The 18,230-nt window shown below is 42.1% G+C and overlaps 1 protein-coding gene across 2 annotated transcripts in view; it reads right to left on the bottom strand.

Annotated features, from left to right (window-relative positions):
• ANXA7 (annexin A7) overlaps positions 1-18,230 on the bottom strand; it is an 81,067-nt gene that overhangs the window by 23,560 nt on the left and 39,277 nt on the right. Inside the window, exons 4-11 of one of the 2 annotated variants that reach the window (XM_073685642.1) lie at positions 17,450-17,737; positions 15,687-15,727; positions 15,521-15,538; positions 14,008-14,113; positions 13,828-13,922; positions 9,869-9,982; positions 2,287-2,457; positions 757-927 (exon numbers count right to left, since the gene is read on the bottom strand). In XM_073685642.1, the coding sequence (XP_073541743.1) occupies positions 757-927; positions 2,287-2,457; positions 9,869-9,982; positions 13,828-13,922; positions 14,008-14,113; positions 15,521-15,538; positions 15,687-15,727; positions 17,450-17,737 (1,004 nt within the window). The remainder of the gene's footprint in view (positions 1-756; positions 928-2,286; positions 2,458-9,868; positions 9,983-13,827; positions 13,923-14,007; positions 14,114-15,520; positions 15,539-15,686; positions 15,728-17,449; positions 17,738-18,230) is intronic. The other variant, XM_073685643.1, reaches the window with a different exon arrangement.

Here is an 18,230-nt window from a genome sequence, read left to right as displayed (position 1 = left end):
TGCATCTACCAAGACCCGGCTGTCCCTCTAAACTTTCATCTCGAACAAGGAGAAGACTGATCAGAGATGCAGCCAAAAGGCCCATGATCACTCTGGATGAACTGCAGAGATCTACAGCTGAGGTGGGAGAGTCTGTCCATAGGACAACAATCAGTCATACACTGCACAAATCTGGCCTTTATGGAAGAGTGGCAAGAAGGAAGAAAGCCATTTCTCAAAGATATCCATAAAAAGTCTTGTTTGAAGTTTGCCACAAGCCACTTGGGAGAGACACCAAACATGTGGAATAAGGTGCTCTGGTCAGATGAAACCAAAATCGAACTTTTTGGCCACAATGCAAAACGATATGTTTGGCGTAAAAGCAACACACCTCATCACCCTCAAAACACCATTCCCACTGTCAAATATGGTGGTGGCAGCATCATGGTTTGGGCCTGCTTTTCTTCAGCAGGGACAGGGAAGATGGTTAAAATTGATGGGAAGATGGACGGAGCCAAATACAGGACCATTCTGGAAGAAAACCTGTTGGAGTCTGCAAAAGACCTGAGACTGGGAAAGAAATTTATCTTCCAACAAGACAATGGCCTCTTTCACTTGTCAAGTTTTGTCCGACAGTCCCAAGAAGAAACTGCACTACAAGTATGCCGGATTTCTCTTTCACTAATAAGTTACAGAATATAGAGTCAAAAATCCAGCCTGCCATTTACAGGCTCAGTGTACTTGCAATTAAATCTTTGAAAAAACAAATTTACTTACTCTGGCATATGCGTCTGCCACAGCCTTCAACTGCGGGAAGCTGCGACTTGCCAGCACCAAATTAAAGGACGACTCATCTGTTCCAATTTTTCCTTCCCCAGCTTGGTAAAGACGCTGGGCGTCTTGCTCAGCTTGTTGCACGTTAACATTCTGGCTTTCGTCTCGATTTCCCTAAGGGAAGATAAGAGATCATTTCGCAACTAATGTGTTGTGATATCAGACACAAAAAAAAAAAAGAAAGAAAGAAACCCAACTAAAAACATGAAATGTTATGTTTTTCACATTTACAATTTTCATTATAATCAGAGAAGGCAGCACTCTGCTGGATTAATTTCATGACAAACAACAAATATGCCCAACTTCAGATTCCTTCCTGAGACCAATGGTCCCAGGACTCCTCCTCGAATACCTCCCAAAGCAGTGTTGAGGCATCAGTAGTTTCAAGCTTTAGGGCTCGTGCACACGACCACTTATGATATATTCTGTGGGGCTGTGCAAATGTCAAATTTTTACTTCCGACCGAGTGGTGCAAGGGGGAAATTTTTTTTTTTGTTATAGTAAACGTGTCTGATTTTGATCTGACACTTGGATCAAAATTGGCAATGCAAGTGTATGGGTGTGAAAAAAAAAAACAAACAAAACACTGGACTGCACTCGGATAACTGACATCAGAGTTTGGTCCAATTTTCACGTAGTGACAGAATGGAGGAACTTTTTTTCTCTCCACCTCTGAAAAATTGAAGTCATTCCAGTCAGAGTCTGATCTGAATAATCAGACAGTTTTTTTTTTCAGATGGAGAAAAGAAAACTGTCGTATGCACCAACCCTCATGCTGAAAACTCCTCCTCCCAAGTTCCACAATGCTGCTTTTTGAAGCGAAGGGAAGCTTTGCCCCCCATTCAGGTCCTAATCACTAGTGATGAGCGAGCGTGTTCTGTTAAGCCTTTTGGTGAGCATGCTCAGGTGCTCGCCGAGTTTTGCGGCATGCTTGAATGTTATGTTTGAGTCTCTCCGTGTGCATGATTTGCAACTGTTTGACAGCTTTAATACATGTGAGGAATGCCTGTTTGTTAGGCATTCCTCACATGTATTAAAGCGATCTAACAGTCGCAAATCATGCACAAGGAGAGACTCAAACATCATTTGAGCACGCCAAAGATACTCGACGAACACCCGAGCATGCTCGTAAATCTCGAGTAATGTGCATGCTTGCTCATCATTACTAATAACATCTATTCCCCAGGATGCATGCGTTGTAATACAATGTCAATCATGCCATAAGGCGAAGGAATGTCAGTGCTGATGTACCGTCAATGGGGCAGTGCTTTGGGGGCACTGTACCACTTGACCACAGCACAGGATTACATTGGAGGTGTGAGGGGAGTCTCGTAACTGCTAGATGCTGAGGGAGAGTGGAGCAGCAAAGTTGCCTGGCCTGCTGATTCCAAATCAATGCAAGATGAAAATAAATAAATAATGAAAGGGGACAACCCCATTAAAGCAAAGCATTGAGAGAGTTACTCAGCTGACCTGGCACATAGACACTAAAAGCCTCTCAAAATGACCAGAGGTATCAGATCGCACATCCTTCTCAATGTCTCGCCCAAACTCTGACTTGTAACATGCAACAATGTTCCGGATTTCACTATTCGTCCTGCTGCACAAGATCTCAATGAGCACACCTTCTTTAGTTCCTGCTCCCTATAATAGGAAGAAAAAAATACATTACAAATACAATATAATAAATAAACACACGTCTACTCTTACAATGCCTACAAATAGGATGATCATGAAGAACACAAAAGTCGCATGTAGCAACATTTCAAAGTATTCCAGCGTTTTGTTTTATTTCTGCGCTGGAGTGGTGCAATTAATCTTAGTCTTATACTTACCAGTCGCCGTGTTCAGCTCTTCCCGATGCTGCGTCACCATCTTGTGACCGCTACATCTCACTGGCCGGATGTCAGAGGTAACGGTCACAAGCTCTCAGTGTAAGTCTATGAGATCCTCGTTCTGGCCCTCAGACTTGCATTGAGTTGTGACTTTCAGATCGCCCAGAAAACACTGGAGAGACCCAGCAGATCACAACCTGTAGAAGACGACAGGAGCGGCGCTTATAAAAGATGAAGATGGCGGCTGTAAGTATAATCCTGGAGACAGGGAACTTACAGTGGAGACTATAAAAAAAAAAAAAGCAAAACTTTTGAAGTATGATTACTTCTGTCTGGTTGTTGTGATGCCATTTTCCTGGTGATTTTAGTAAAACAGAAGCAAATGTTTGTCAGCTATTAGGACGAAAATTGTGTTTGACATTGTTTCACCCCTTTGTGTGTTAGTTTTCAACATTTGCTGGGCCAAATGTTTCGCATATCATGTCTTGGGTAGTCGAATTTTGTCTAATTTTTTTTTTTTTATGTGTGTGCTTGTGTTTTTAGGTTTAAACATGGCAAAGACAAAATCAAATGTATCACCAGATGTCAGGAAGCTTATTATTCTGAGAGTGAAGTCAGGCAAAAGCCAAAAAGAGGAAGCTATGGAATTCAACTGTTCCCAGAGTCAAGTGTCACGTATATTAAAGAAAGAAAAAGAAGGTTATGGAACAGCTGACAAATCTAGAAGTGGACGACAACGGAAAACTTCCTCCAGAGTTGATCACATTATTAAGAAAAAGTCAGTATCTGATGTCCATAAAAGTGCTATACAGATTTCACACGAAATGAACAAAGAATATGGGTTCAAAGAGAGTCGCCAAACTGTGCGATGGCTAAGAGCAGTAGAATTGAAAGCACGAGTTTCATTCAAGAAGCCTTTCATCTCTGCAAAGAACCGAAATATTCGACTTGAGTTTGCCAAGGAACACAGCCAAATGGAAAGAGACACATTGGTCTAAGGTATTGTGGTCGGATGAATCCAAGTTTAAACTGTTTGGTAGTGATGGCAGCACTATATATACCGCCCAATTGGGAAACGTGATGATGTAAGGTACCAAACACCTACAGTGAAACATGGTGGTGGCAATGTCATGGTTTGGGGCTGCTTTTCTGCATCTGCCATTGGACCTCTGCATAGAATTGATGGAAATATGAATGCTACCATGTACAAGGATATACTGGAGAATGTAATGCTGCAACATGGTAAAACCAAAGTAGGCAGAGGATGGAAATCCCAGCAAGACAATAATCCTAAGCACACATCCAATTTAGTCAAAAATTGGTTAGCAAAGAAAAATGTTCGCCTGTTGCAATGGCCAAGCAGATCACCTGATTTACACCCTATAGAGCAGGGCTGTGGAGTCGGTAAGCCAAACCTCCGACTCCAACTCAAGACTCCTCAATTTCCATGATAGAATAGCTATAATCTGCTTAACATACGGCAGACAAATTCCCTCAGTATCAACATCATAACAGCCAAGAGGTATCTCTCAAAATATAACCTTTAATAAATCTCTAAAAGATTTATAATAAATACCTCTGATATCTGGTACCAGCCACTAATTACATCTTATTCACATCAAGATGGACAAATATAACCTCTTGATGCACAGGATGACAGAAACAAACAAAATAGATCCAAAGACATATAATGTCTAGATAGCCTTATTTAGAATGTAACCATATGACCCTTTGGATAACTGATGCCAAAGAAGGGCCACTAATTTCCAACCAATCCTGGTCAATAAAAAATACAGTGTTATCAAACGTTAGTGATGTGTGGATCTTACCCATTTTTTTGCATGTGGGCATCATTCAGGGTTCTCCATCCCATTCAATCGATTAGTTCCTCAAAAGAAATCTACCCTGTCGTGCCCCTGGTGATAGCTCCCGCCCTAACAAGGGCAGTACCCAAGTATATCTTACAATGTCACCCACAAAAAAAGTCCCTCCCGACGCGTTTCTTCCTCCTTACGGGGGGATTCATTAGGGGAGTGTATTTGGTATTTTGGGGAGCACTAGCAATACAAAAGAGCAAAAAAAGTGACTGTGCCATAAAGTGCCAAGTGACTTAAAAAACGTACTGAACCTCACAGTGGTGAGCGTCCATCTCAGTGGTGCAGAATGCTGCTGCCACTTTCCACAGATGGAAAAATGGGGGATGCTCACACATCAACCTTCTCTGTTTAAATACATTAATTTTCCCTCCATTTCTTAGCGTTCTATGTCATTTCCTGGGCGGGGCTTATTTTCCAATTTAAATTATTTGCCATACTTCACAATTCTCTTATTATAAAGTATAGAATTTCAATTCCTCCAAATTTAGTTTGGCAATACATGTCTCAGTCAGATAGATTTTTGAACGTAATACATTTACTCCATACAATCCCATAGTTGTGTCATATGTATTACAACCGAGTCACATGGTACATATTTTGGTTCCCCACGTGACTTTTCTTGTCTACTTAAGTGTCCGGGGCGTATAGCCTCTTAGTATGTGTCATAGGCTATTGCGCACTATTGCTATGCATCATAGGCTATAGCCTCCCAAAACATATCATAGGCTATTGTCCACCTCCTTTTCGGGCGCCTGGAACGCATACCGGCTGCATTTATACATCTTTTAGAGATTTATTAAAGGTTATATATTTTAAGAGATACCTCTTGGCTGTTATATATGTCCTCAATTTCCATGACACAGACTCCAACTCTGACTCCACCTCTCTCATACATGGCTCATGTTTAAGTTTAAGTGATAAATTTACTGTAGTAAAATGGTAACATCAGGTTTTTAATCATTATTATGACACAATCAAGCTATTTAGATAGAACATAAAATACACTGCTCAAAAAAATAAAGGGAACACTCAAATAACACAGCCTAGATCTGAATGAATGAAATATTCTCAATGAATACTTTGTTCTGTACAAAGTTGAATATGCCGACAACAAAATCACACAAAAATCATCAATGGAAATCAAATGTATTAACCAATGGAGGCCTGGATTTGGAGTCACCCCCAAAATTAAAGTGGAAAAACACACTACAGGCTGATCCAACTTTGATGTAATGTCCTTAAAACAAGTCAAAATGAGGCTCAGTATTGTGTGTGGCCTCCACGTGTCTGTATGACCTCCCTACAACGCCTGGGCATGCTCCTGATGAGGTTGCAGATGGTCTTCTGTGGGATCTCCTCCCAGACCTGGACTAAAGCAACCACCAACTCCTGGACAGTCTGTGGTGCAACGTGACGTTGGTGGATGGAGCGAGACATGATGTCCCAGATGTGCTCAATCAGATTCAGGTCTGGGGAACGGGTGGGCCAGTCCATAGCTTCAATGCCTTCATCTTGCAGGAACTGCTGACACACTCCAGCCACATGAGGTCTGGCATTGTCCTGCATTAGGAGGAACCCAGGGCCAACCACAACAGCATATGGTCTCACAAGGGGTCTGAGGATCTCATCTCGGTAATGGCAGTCAGGCTACCTCTGGCGAGCACATGGAGGGCTGTGCGGCCCTCCAAAGAAATGCCACCCCACACCATTACTGACCCACTACCAAACTGGTCATGCTGAAGGAAGTTGCAGGCAGCAGATCGCTCTCCACGGCGTCTCCAGACTGTCACGTCTGTCACATGTGCTCAGTGTGAACCTGCTTTCATCTGTGAAGAGCACAGGGCGCCAGTGGCGACTTTGCCAATCCTGGTGTTCTGTGGCAAATGCCAAGCGTCCTGCATGGTGTTGGGCTGTGAGCACTACCCCCATCTGTGGACGTCAGGCCCTCATACCACCCTCATGGAGTCGGTTTCTAACCGTTTGTGCAGACACATGCACATTTGTGGCCTGCTGGAGGTCATTTTGCAGGGCTCTGGCAGTGTTCCTCCTGTTCCTCCTTGCACAAAGGCGGAGGTAGCGGTCCTGCTGCTGGGTTGTTGCCCTCCTACAGCCCCCTCCAGGTCTCCTGGTGTACTGGCCTGTCTCCTGGTAGCGCCTCCAGCCTCTGGACACTACGCTGACAGACACAGCAAACCTTCTTGCCACAGCTCGCATTGATGTGCCATCCTGGATGAGCAGCACTATCTGAGCAACTTCTGTGGGTTGTAGAGTCCATCTCATGCTACTACGAGTGGGAAAGCACAACCAACATTCAAAAGTGACCAAAACATCAGCCAGAAAGCATTGGTACTGAGATGTGGTCTGTGGTCCCCACCTGCAGAACCACTCCTTTATTGAGTGTCTCTTGATAATTGCAAATAATTTCCATCTATTGTGTATTCCATCTATTGTCTATTCCATTTGCACAACAGCATGTGAAATTGATTGTCAATCAGTGTTGCTTCCTAAGTGGACAGTTTGATTTCACAGAAGTTTGATTTACTTATATTCTGTTGTTTAAGGCTATGTGCACACGATGCAGAAATGAAGCAGAAAATTTCTGCATCATTTCTGCATCTCCCTGGCAGAAAAAACGCATGCAGATTGTGCATGCGTTTTTCCTGCAGAATACATGCGGATCCACATGCAGATTCACATGCGTTTCCGCATGCAGATTGACAAGCGCTTTCCAGGCGATTTTAGCATCACCTGGAAAGTGCTTGACAACTAGGTCACACTATATAAATCCATGCAAACAGCATGGATTTATACAGTGTGACCCGAGAGAGTGTATATAATTACCTCCGATGGCCCGCGCTGTCCTGCTTTACACTCCGTTCTCCCGGCAACTTTGAATTGAAAGACCTGCCGACGTCAGCATCACGTGACCCGTCACATGACTCTGACGTCACCGCAGGTCCTACAACTCACTGCAAGTGCCGGGAAGCAAGCAGGAGCGCTGCGCGGGCCGACAGATGGTAAGTATATATATATTTTTTATTTTATTCTTGTTTTTACAGCTTTTTTAATGGTACCTGGGTGTGGAGGAGACTCTCCTCTCCTCCACACCCGGGTACCATCCGCACATTAGAACGCACCAATTACGCAAGTACAGATGCAGTCTTGCGGAATTGGCGCGTTCTAATGCAAGTCAATGGCGGCAAAAACGCTGCGTTTCCGCAAAATTAAATGACATGCTGCGGATTTTTGAGCGCAGCGTTTACGCTGCGGAAAAGTCCGCATCATGGGCACAGCACATGCGGATTTCAATTGGGGAACATTGCTTCCCTTCTACCATGCGTTTTTCATGCGTTTCCGCGGCGTTTACGCAACTGCAAAAACGCCGCGGAAACGCATGAAATACGCATCGTGTGAACTCAGCCTAAGTGTTCCCTTTATTTTTTTGAGCAGTGTATATTTATTGGAATACAACTTTAGAACAGAAAAACTTTAGCATATTTACAATTTATTATACACTATGCAGTAAGTGGAAAAAAAAGAAGTTTTCAACAAAAAAGTACTGAATAACATTTGTGCAGTCTATGTATTTGTTCTGAGAAATAGTATCGCCTCCATCAGATCCTCCTTCATAGATGACCTCAAATCTGACCTAATTATTTTAAGGCTAGAGAACAACCTCTCTACACTAACTTGGGTTGGTTGCAAAGCAGTAACCACATGGGCAACATCTGACAATTTCAGGGTATAAAGGAATTGCCTCGTGCACAGTCAGTTTTGATGAACGTTTGAACTCTTCAACTTCTTTGAGGGCAAGTGAAAAATTTTGTAATTCCACAATTGCCCCTTTTCCAGCACGTCTCTTCAAGATGGAATCAATTTTAGGGGTTCTGGCAGCAATAGTCAATTTCCTCACTTTGCTAATCAGAGTTGCAGCATGTCCCTCTTGCAGACTATCTCTTATTGCCAGCTGAAGCGTGTGCACAACACAGCGCATGTGATGAATAGGAGAGAGATGTGTAACAGCTTCAACAAGATCATATAATTGTAAAGAACCATTTTGCTGTTCTTCTGTGGGAATATCTGTTTGTTCCTCTGTTAATGTGAACAGGACTGTGGCCTTCCATCTCCAACGTACTGAATCTGAAATGTTCTTCTAGATACTGTTCACCTTCATTATTCTCATTCATCAGTTTAATTGTACTTATGTTTGAAGAATTATCAGATATAAAATAGCAAGAACCTGTTCTTTTTGGTTCTTAATTCTGCTTTCCTGTTCACTCCAGCAGTTCTGAGATGAGTGCAAGCATTCCTTCCCTGTGTTTGTTTTTTTTCCCCCACTTATCTGTAGAGGAGGAGCTTCACTACTTATCATGTACATAAACTGCAGTACAGACTCATCTCAGGCTAAGTCTAGACTCTTAGATCAGGAATAGGACATTTCATAACTTTCCCAAAATTCTTATGAAAAAATATTCCCCACAAACTGCATTGTACTACTGTACCCAATTTATTATATATTTTAGGAGTCGGAATCTGTCCATTTTATACCGACTCCGATTGCACAGCCCTTTTATAGAGCACCTTTGGGATGAGTTTGGGTGACGTGTTGGGGCCCATACCCATAGCAATAAAGATGAATTGTTTGCAGACTTGCAAATGGAATGGAGCAAGATCCGTCAAGATGTCTTGAACACCCTATAGTGGCTTCAATGCCCCGTCTGTGTGGTGCAGTAATTAAAGCAAGAGGTTATGCTACAGTTATGGCATTGTAAAGAATGAATTACTCTATGTGGTGATCAATAAATAGCAAATGAAAAACGTATGGCAGTCAGTTTTCTTTAATTAAATTACCATATCTATATTCAAAAGCATTTTGGTTAAAATTAAGGTCTTGCATGATGACAACTTCAAGCACTTTCAATTCATCATGAGGAAATGGCATTGCAACAACCAGACAGAAGAAATCACACTTTAAAAAAAAAAAAAAGCAAAACTTTTGATTGCCACTGTAGATGAGTAGCAACCCTCCAGCATTGCAATAAAGAAAAAAACAAACAGAAAAAAAAAAATAGTGATTCTTTAAAGTGTAACTGTTGTGTATTAAGTTAGATATCTTAAAGCAACAAGTATGAAAAAAAAATTAGAAGAATTGTGCATGGTCATTAAAGGGTAAAACGGCCCCGTTTTTAAACTGGTTAAGTATTTCAGTAAGAGGGTAATAGCTAAAAACACAGAAGACATAAGGAAACAGCTAGTATCCGGATAACTGTGTGAAGTCAAGTGAGATTTAATTACACAGCGTAACATTTATTCCGCCATGCACATTGTGACATGTAGCATTACCTTCATGGCATTGTGCAAGCTCCAGGCATCATAATATGTTGGAGGCATAAAGAGTGCGATGATGAGTTCCTCAACATGACCGCTCAGTTCAGACTTCAAATCTTTAATCAAATCCTTTATAAAAAAAAAAAAAATAATAATTACCTTTATAAAAATAATAATAATAATAATAATAATTAGATTATAGGGAGAGATATATAATCTATCATAGTAATAGTGATCAAAGACACACACAACCATATATCAAAAGAAACTAAATGACAAATTTAGCCTGCAAACACTATCAGGTTTTTCTTATGTAGAATTAAGTCAAGGCCACACACAAATGGCACACAATCCTAAAGAGTGATTGTACATGTATGCCGCAGCATCTGAGACGCATCCTACTGTGCCGCCCAATGGCCACAAGGTTTTGAAAACAAGTAGTGCAGCCATTGGGCAGAGTTTCAGACACATGTACTCAGCTGCAATCACCCCAAGTATGAAGAAAATAAAAAAAACACAATTCCCACAAGCATGAGTATTATAATGAAGAATTTCCTAAAATATCACAAAATAAATAAAACAAAATTATTGATCAGACTATGGTGCCCTATGAAAAGGGAAACATAAATGAAGGGTGGTTGGGGTCGAGGGAGTACTACCACTCTCCAACTAAGCAACAATAAATACTGTGAGATCTGGCTAAAATAATCCATCATAGATTTTTTTTTTTTTAAATATTATTTCAGCGCTGGAGTGGTGTCACTAACATACAGTACAGACCAAAAGTTTGGACACACCTCATTTAAAGATTTTTCTGTATTTTCATGACTGAAAATTGTACATTCACACTGAAGGCATCAAAACTATGAATTAACACATGTGGAATTATATACTTAACAAAAAAGTGTGAAACAACTGAAAATATGTCTTATATTCTAGGTTCTTCAAAGTAGCCACCTTTTGCTTTGATGACTGCTTTGTACACTCTTGGCATTCTCTTGATGAGCTTCAAGAGGTAGTCACCGGAAATGGTTTTCACTTCACAGGTGTGCCCTGTCAGGTTTAATAAGTGGGATTTCTTGCCTTATAAATGGGGTTGGGACCATCAGTTGTGTTGTGCAGAAGTCTGGTGGATACACAGCTGATAGTCCTACTGAATAGACTGTTAGAATTTGTATTATGGCAAGAAAAAAGCAGCTAAGTAAAGAAAAACGAGTGGCCATCATTACTTTAAGAAATGAAGGTCAGTCAGTCCGAAAAATTGGGCAAACTTTGAAAGTGTCCCTAAGTGCAGTTGCAAAAAACATCAAGCGCTACAAAGAAACTGGCTCACATGAGGACCGCCCCAGGAAAGGAAGACCAAGAGTCACCTCTGCTTCTGAGGATAAGTTTATCCGAGTCACCAGCCTCAGAAATCGCAGGTTAACAGCAGCTCAGATTAGAGACCAGGTCAATGCCACACAGAGTTCTAGCAGCAGACACATCTCTACAACAACTGTTAAGAGGAGACTTTGTGCAGCAGGCCTTCATGGTAAAATAGCTGCTAGGAAACCACTGCTAAGGACAGACAACAAGCAGAAGAGACTTGTTTGGGCTAAAGAACACAAGGAATGGACATTAGACCAGTGGAAATCTGTGTTTTGGTCTGATGAGTTCAAATTTGAGATCTTTGGTTCCAACCACCGTGTCTTTGTGCGACGCAGAAAAGGTGAACGGATGGACTCTACATGCCTGGTTCCCACTGTGAAGCATGGAGGAGGAGGTGTGATGGTGTGGGGGTGCTTTGCTGGTGACACTGTTGGGGATTTATTCAAAATTGAAGGCATACTGAACCAGCATGGCTACCACAGCATCTTGCAGCGGCATGCAATTCTATCCGGTTTGCGTTTAGTTGGACCATCGTTTATTTTTCAACAGGACAATGACCTCAAAACACACCTCCAGGCTGTGTAAGGGCTATTTGACCAAGAAGGAGAGTGATGGGGTGGTACGCCAGGCGACCTGGCCTCCACAGTCACCAGACCTGAACCCAATAGAGATGGTTTGGGGTGAGCTGGGCCGCAGAGTGAAGGCAAAAGGGCCAACAAGTGCTAAGCATCTCTGGGAACTCCTTCAAGATTGTTGGAAGACCATTTCCGGTGACTACCTCTTGAAGCTCATCAAGAGAATGCCAAGAGTGTGCAAAGCAGTCATCAAAGCAAAAGGTGGCTACTTTGAAGAACCTAGAATATAAGACATATTTTCAGTTGTTTCACACTTTTTTGTTAAGTATATAATTCCACTTGTGTTAATTCATAGTTTTGATGCCTTCAATGTGAATGTACAATTTTCATAGTCATGAAAATACAGAAAAATCTTTAAATTAGAAGGTGTGTCCAAACTTTTGGCCTGTACTGTAGGTTGGAAGTCAGAGGTAACGATCACAAGCTCAAGGGGTGTTCCGGGTGGCTTAAAGTCCTTTTCTTTTCCCATCCATCTTTCTTGCAGTGGCAGATTTTACACAAAAATGGGCAAGCAATGTTTGATAAGCTGATAAAGTCACTATACTTTTACTTTCCTCAAGCCCTACAGTTGGAGTCTGGTGTATTCATGAGGAGCGCATCCCCTGCCCTCCTCTGTGACTGAGGGTAACAAATTACATACATAGCAGCTAATTATCAGCACAAACTAGAAATAGAACATTTCCCTGCAGTCTAAGGTCAAAAGGCAAATATCTGAGTATTATGGGTCAAGGAAGAACGAGCAATGGGATTCCTGACCCGAACTTGACAGTCTCAGTTATACAAGAGGCTGTCACATTTGGCTCAGGAGACCAGTGGCCCATCTGTGCATCACAGCCCATACTCAAACTGTGATACAGGCAAGTCTGAATGAGGCCCAACAGAAATCAGTGTCAATTATGTATCCCCAAATATACAATACCAACATCAGTCGGCAGGTGGCGTGCTGGAGATTTACTTCCATCCTATAGTAAATATAAAAGTTGACTAAACCGTCAGGTTACTACAGACTCAGGGGTCCCCGATTTATACAGCAGTTTTTGCCAGAACTCTGCCGCAAGTCTCTAAGACTATTTTAAAGGTTGCAAAGCTTTTATTAAACTTAGATTGGTGCAAACATTTTGTGACTGTTGGCATTGTTACACCAGTCTTGGAATGGTCCCCAAGTTTTACAAAAGTGAGAGGGGCAAATTGCATGCTAGAGATTATAATTATAATTGAGATGATGTATAATTGAGATGTATAATTTACACTGCAAAAGTGGTGTAAATTCCGACAATATGTAGTCTAGTCCGCGAATCAAGTAACATTTCTAGTGATGCTACACAGCAGTTGAAAGATGCATGTATTCATAATGATCCTGACATATCTAAGGCGAGGTGCACACATACAGTGCTCTCCGCTGAGCACCATGCTCTGGTTTCTGTTGGAATCCCTGAAAAACAGGTATCTGAAGGAAATTGAGAGCCCTGATGGAGCCTACAAAATGAAGCAGACAGTCACTGTGGACACGATCTGGCCTACATCCTGACAGTATTCATCTTCTTCACACATGCGCAAAAAAAGGGGTCTGCCACATTTTTGTGAAGGTCAGAGAGGAATGCTGCCAGTAAGAACACAACTTTATATGTTTGGTATCACCATAATAGTACTGACCTGGAAACTCATATAGTCATGTAAGCTTTACAACTTCACAGTGAACAATATTTCCTGGGTCCTTAAAGGGTTAAGAGCATACTCAATCTTAAAGCACAGAAACTGAATCCTCTAGACCAGGCGCAGCAACCATTGTTTGCATAGAAGTTGCCTAAGCAAATTTTAAGTTACCGATGTCTCTCCCACCTGTATTCAAATATTGTTCAGGATGAACAACAGTTAAAAAAAAAAAATCACCGCTGTACTGCCTTTAAGTATAGCGGTGTCACAGACCCTTTAGCAGAAGCTAGCGGAAAGCTGGTCTCACCGATTGCTTACCTTTCCATAGGCGGTCTTGAAAGCAGCCTTAATCTTCTGCCTTTGATCATTAGAACGATTAGACACTACATCAATTATGGCTTGTTCATCAGTTCCTATGTGAATAGCACAAAATAACCATATTGGGAGGTGTTAGACAAACAAAACAGGGTTCAGGGCAAAATAAGTTAAAATCCATACCGAATCCCTTCATTGCCTTTCTCAGCTTTTCGGCATCGGCCAGTGCATCAAAATTTGATGCGGCTCTGATAGTCCCCTGGGTGGCAGTCATTGCAGCAGCAAAAGGCTGGAAAATCATTGCCATACATTAGGAGAGGAAATACAGTAATGATAAATACAAGACTGGTCAGAAAGTTTTTTTTCTGTAAATATGAAGACACTGTACGTTATGTCCGATAATGCTCTGAGATGACGAGTTCACAATTTGCAAAACGAGTGTGGAACAACAAGACCAAACACACAGCCAGCAGACAAAATGTGGACGCTGGAGATTTACAGGTTACCAGCTGTACTCCCCTTAACTAAGCCTGGGTCTGTATGCTTCTGGAATATGTGCTGTAGTATACCATTGCAGCTTAAAAGGGAATCTGTCACCAGGTTATTGCCACCTCACCCGAGCTTAGATAATGTAGGAGCAGAGATACCGATTCCAGAGAGGCGTCACTTACTGGGTTGCTTGCTGACGTTTTGGTATCGTTTTTTTATATTTATATCTGCTGCAGATCTAGCCGTTCTCTGAATGCTGAGCTCTGTATATGATTGGTAGCCTTCAGCCTATGCACTGTACATAGAAAGCTGCCAATCAGTGGTGAGGGCAGGGTTATACAGAGATGACTATGGAGGACTACATAACAGCAGTTTAGTAGTGATAAAATCACTGGTTTATCAGCTGGAGAATATCAAAACTACAGCAAACAGCCCAGCAAGTGACAACTCTGGAATCCAAATCTCTGCCCTTACGTTATGTTGCTCTCAGATCAAGGTGGCAAAAAGCTGGTGATAGGATTCCCTTTAAATGGGATGTAAAGGACTAGCATATTGATGAGCTAGTCATGGGATAGATCATCATCAATACGAGATCAGTAGGGATACAATACCCCACGATCAGCTGATAACCAAGTGCTGGACTCTCTGGCAATCCCATAGACAGTCGATGCTTAGTAAATTGCTGCTGCCAGAGCATTTATCTCCGCTCCATATAGACAGGGCTCTGCAGAGCCTGGTTCTCGTGATTTGTGGGGTCCCTGTGGGCAGTCAGTTATCCCAATTCCCTTTACGCTACAGATTCAAAATGAGCATTTCAGACACACATGGCAATACAGGATGTTAACCTTCCAAGAAACTTCTGAAGACGCACACACACAAGTTTGCATTGAGTGAGGGATATGTGTACTATACAAATGCTTTCTGAACACAAACATGCAGCTGTATTTTCTATACAGTTCCAAAAACCAGTGCACACGACATGCAGTCACCTTGCTCCGACAGGCTCTACACCACATAGGCCATAACGGCATAGAGTCAATAGGAAGACAAAGGAGATATAAGGGAGAATTAGGGGAAGCAACAAAATTATTAATTTCAATGGGTTCTGCACAGCGCAGCACATTTATAGCACAAGTGTTCAGATTCGTGCATTGCACACACTGTGATTAAAGTAATACAAAGTAAAGAGGAGCAATGCATTACATACCTGATATTGAACACTAACCTACAATATACAATGCAAGATAGATTATCTACAAGTTATGACATACGGATAAAAAAATAAAATATATACACTAAACACCTCTCAATCTTGCTATAGTTAGCTTAGCAATTCACATAATTAAATATTAAGAAAATGGAGGTCTACAAACCGGAGGTTGCTGTCCAGGTGCTGGTCCTGATGGAAATCCACCTAAGACAAAAAATAAATATAAATAATAATACAGGGCAAAAAAAATTCTAAATCAGGTTTAAAAGAACAAAACAAAAAAACAAAAACACATTATAGACATACAATGATATAACATTGCAGATTTTTTAGAAAAAGCCCATCAAAATCTACAGAACACCATAGTACAGATGTAACAACCTACGCTGGTCTCGTCACTGTGAAGACAAGTATTACCTTCCTCTTACCTATCGTGTACAGTAGCTCTAGCCAAATGAGGCTATAAAATATTCATGTTCAGAGAAAGGCTGAACCTGCTTGGCTGGGACGCTTCTCACATATCATTTAACATGGTCTGCCCAGGCTTCACAATGTTCATCACACAGGGCTTTTTTTTTTTTTTTTTTTTTTTTTCTCCTCAACATTTTTTTTATTTTCTCACCTGTATGACTGCCACATTTTCAGGCCCAACCTAACAGCATTATAGGCTTAAATGGGTAGTCCACTACTTTTAATATTTGGCCAATCTATTCTTGTGGTGAAAATAAGTATCTTTGTAAATACATTGCTTTGCAGTTACTGCCTGTGAGTGGCGCTATCCTTGGCCGCTCACAGGCACCACGTGACCTGCTGCTGAGGTCACATCAAGTGAGGCGTCACATCAGTAACGCGGTCCCCGCAGTGGATGCTGGGCTGTGGGTGGGGTTATCCCATGCGTCACACCCAGCATCCACCGCGTGCTTTCCCAATGAATGAGGAGAGGGAGAGCGCGCGGTGGATGCCGGGTGTGACCTGCAAGGTAACCCTGGCCACAGCCCATCATCCACCGTGGAACGCAGAAGAGAGGGACCCCCGGCTGCAGCCGGAACTTGACGTGACGTCAGCGGATGCCAGAGCCGGCTGCAGCCGGGGTCACGTGATGCCTGTGAGCGGCCAGTGATAGCGCCGCTCACAGGCAGTAACTCCAAAAGCAAGGCATTTACAATGATACTTATTTTCAACATAAAAATAGAATGGCCAATTATTAATAGTAGTGGACAACCCCTTTAAGTGTTTCTGTAAGTGTGGGTCAGGAGACCCAGGTGAGAGCTTGGAATTGCTTAGGAGTCAAATGGGCGGCCCCAATTAATGAAAGCACATGCAAAGTGACTGACCCCAATCTCTCTATCCACAATCACAGATTAGGACCACCCACTGGGCTCCTAAACCTAGAAGAGCCATAATTTAAATGACGGGGTATTCCTATCTTTACATTTCTGGCATCTTCAGTGGAAATTGTCATAAAATGTACGAGTAGTTGCAATCCCACTAATGGGAACTGCATACATCTCGAAAAAGGGGTCCTGACACGCGCTACCGTCAGTGGGGTGGTAGTCATAATTTCCAACCCTTTGCACATAAATTCAGACCTCAGCAGATGGGGTATAAAAAATGTGTACCAGGCCCGGTTGAGTTGGATGCATCGTGCATTGGTGGGATCTGCATATACTCTACACTTATGGCATATCCTGTAGAAAAGATTAAGTTATACCAGATGTTTTATCACAAATCTGTACATCAACCCTCTTTCTGCTCTATGGCAAACTACCAAATGTAAAACATCAGGATATAAAATATCAAAACAAATTCCAGTTGTATAATGCGAACTGTTGTGGTCTTATTAGACTAGACCGCTGGAGTCATCTTCTGTAGAATCAGAACATGTTTTGCAACTCTGCAATCATGGTTTATTAAGAGTCCACCAACCTGGTGCTTGACCTGGTCCTCCACCTCCATAATTCTGAGCACCGGGCTGTTGGTATCCGCCAGGGGCACCACCTGGAGGTGCTCCATAGCCGCCGGCTGCAGGTGCTCCATAGCCTCCAGGTGCTGGAGCTCCATAGCCACCAGCAGGAGCACCAAAACCAGGCCCACCATACCCGGGAACACACTGTGGTGCTCCATAGCCTGGGGCACCAGGAGGGGCTCCATATCCAGGTGCTTGACCTGGTGCTCCATATCCAGGAGCTTGACCTGGTGCTCCATATCCAGGAGCTGGGGGTAAAAAAAAAAAAAAAAAAAAAAAAGTTATTTGAAATAAAAATATATATATATAAAAAAAAGGAACAAGTCATATGTAGTGTACATCACAGATTAATTCACCACTACCACACCGTTATTGACCTGTTTAACAGCTTTATCAGCATGCTTGTATGAAAAACTTTGGCAAGGGAGATTTTGTAAAATATATTAAATTATAATCTAGTGCCTACAATATGCAAATTCGTACCCAGAGTAATATTGCGGGAACTTGGCCCAGGTTAAGTATTTGGTGTGTGTGTTTTTTCCGCTGTGTATTTTCACCTGCAAATCAAGTGGCTTTTCTAATCTCTTCTACGTCCTGAAAAAGCTTTCGCTTTAAGTTTTTCTTCATTCTTTGGAATAACAACAAGTTGTCGCGGGGGCTAGGTCAGGCGAGCAAGGCGGTGAGAAACCGTTGTCATCCCGTTTTTTTCACGTAAAACTGGTTAATTTTCAACGCTGTGTG

This window comes from Phyllobates terribilis, unplaced genomic scaffold (assembly GCF_046119375.1).
Source record: "Phyllobates terribilis strain yellow unplaced genomic scaffold, ASM4611937v1 Scaffold_5__5_contigs__length_657084704, whole genome shotgun sequence".
Lineage (NCBI taxonomy): Eukaryota > Metazoa > Chordata > Amphibia > Anura > Dendrobatidae > Phyllobates > Phyllobates terribilis.
Note: the sequence above shows the minus strand (reverse complement) of the source record. Positions and strands in the feature narration are given on the sequence as shown.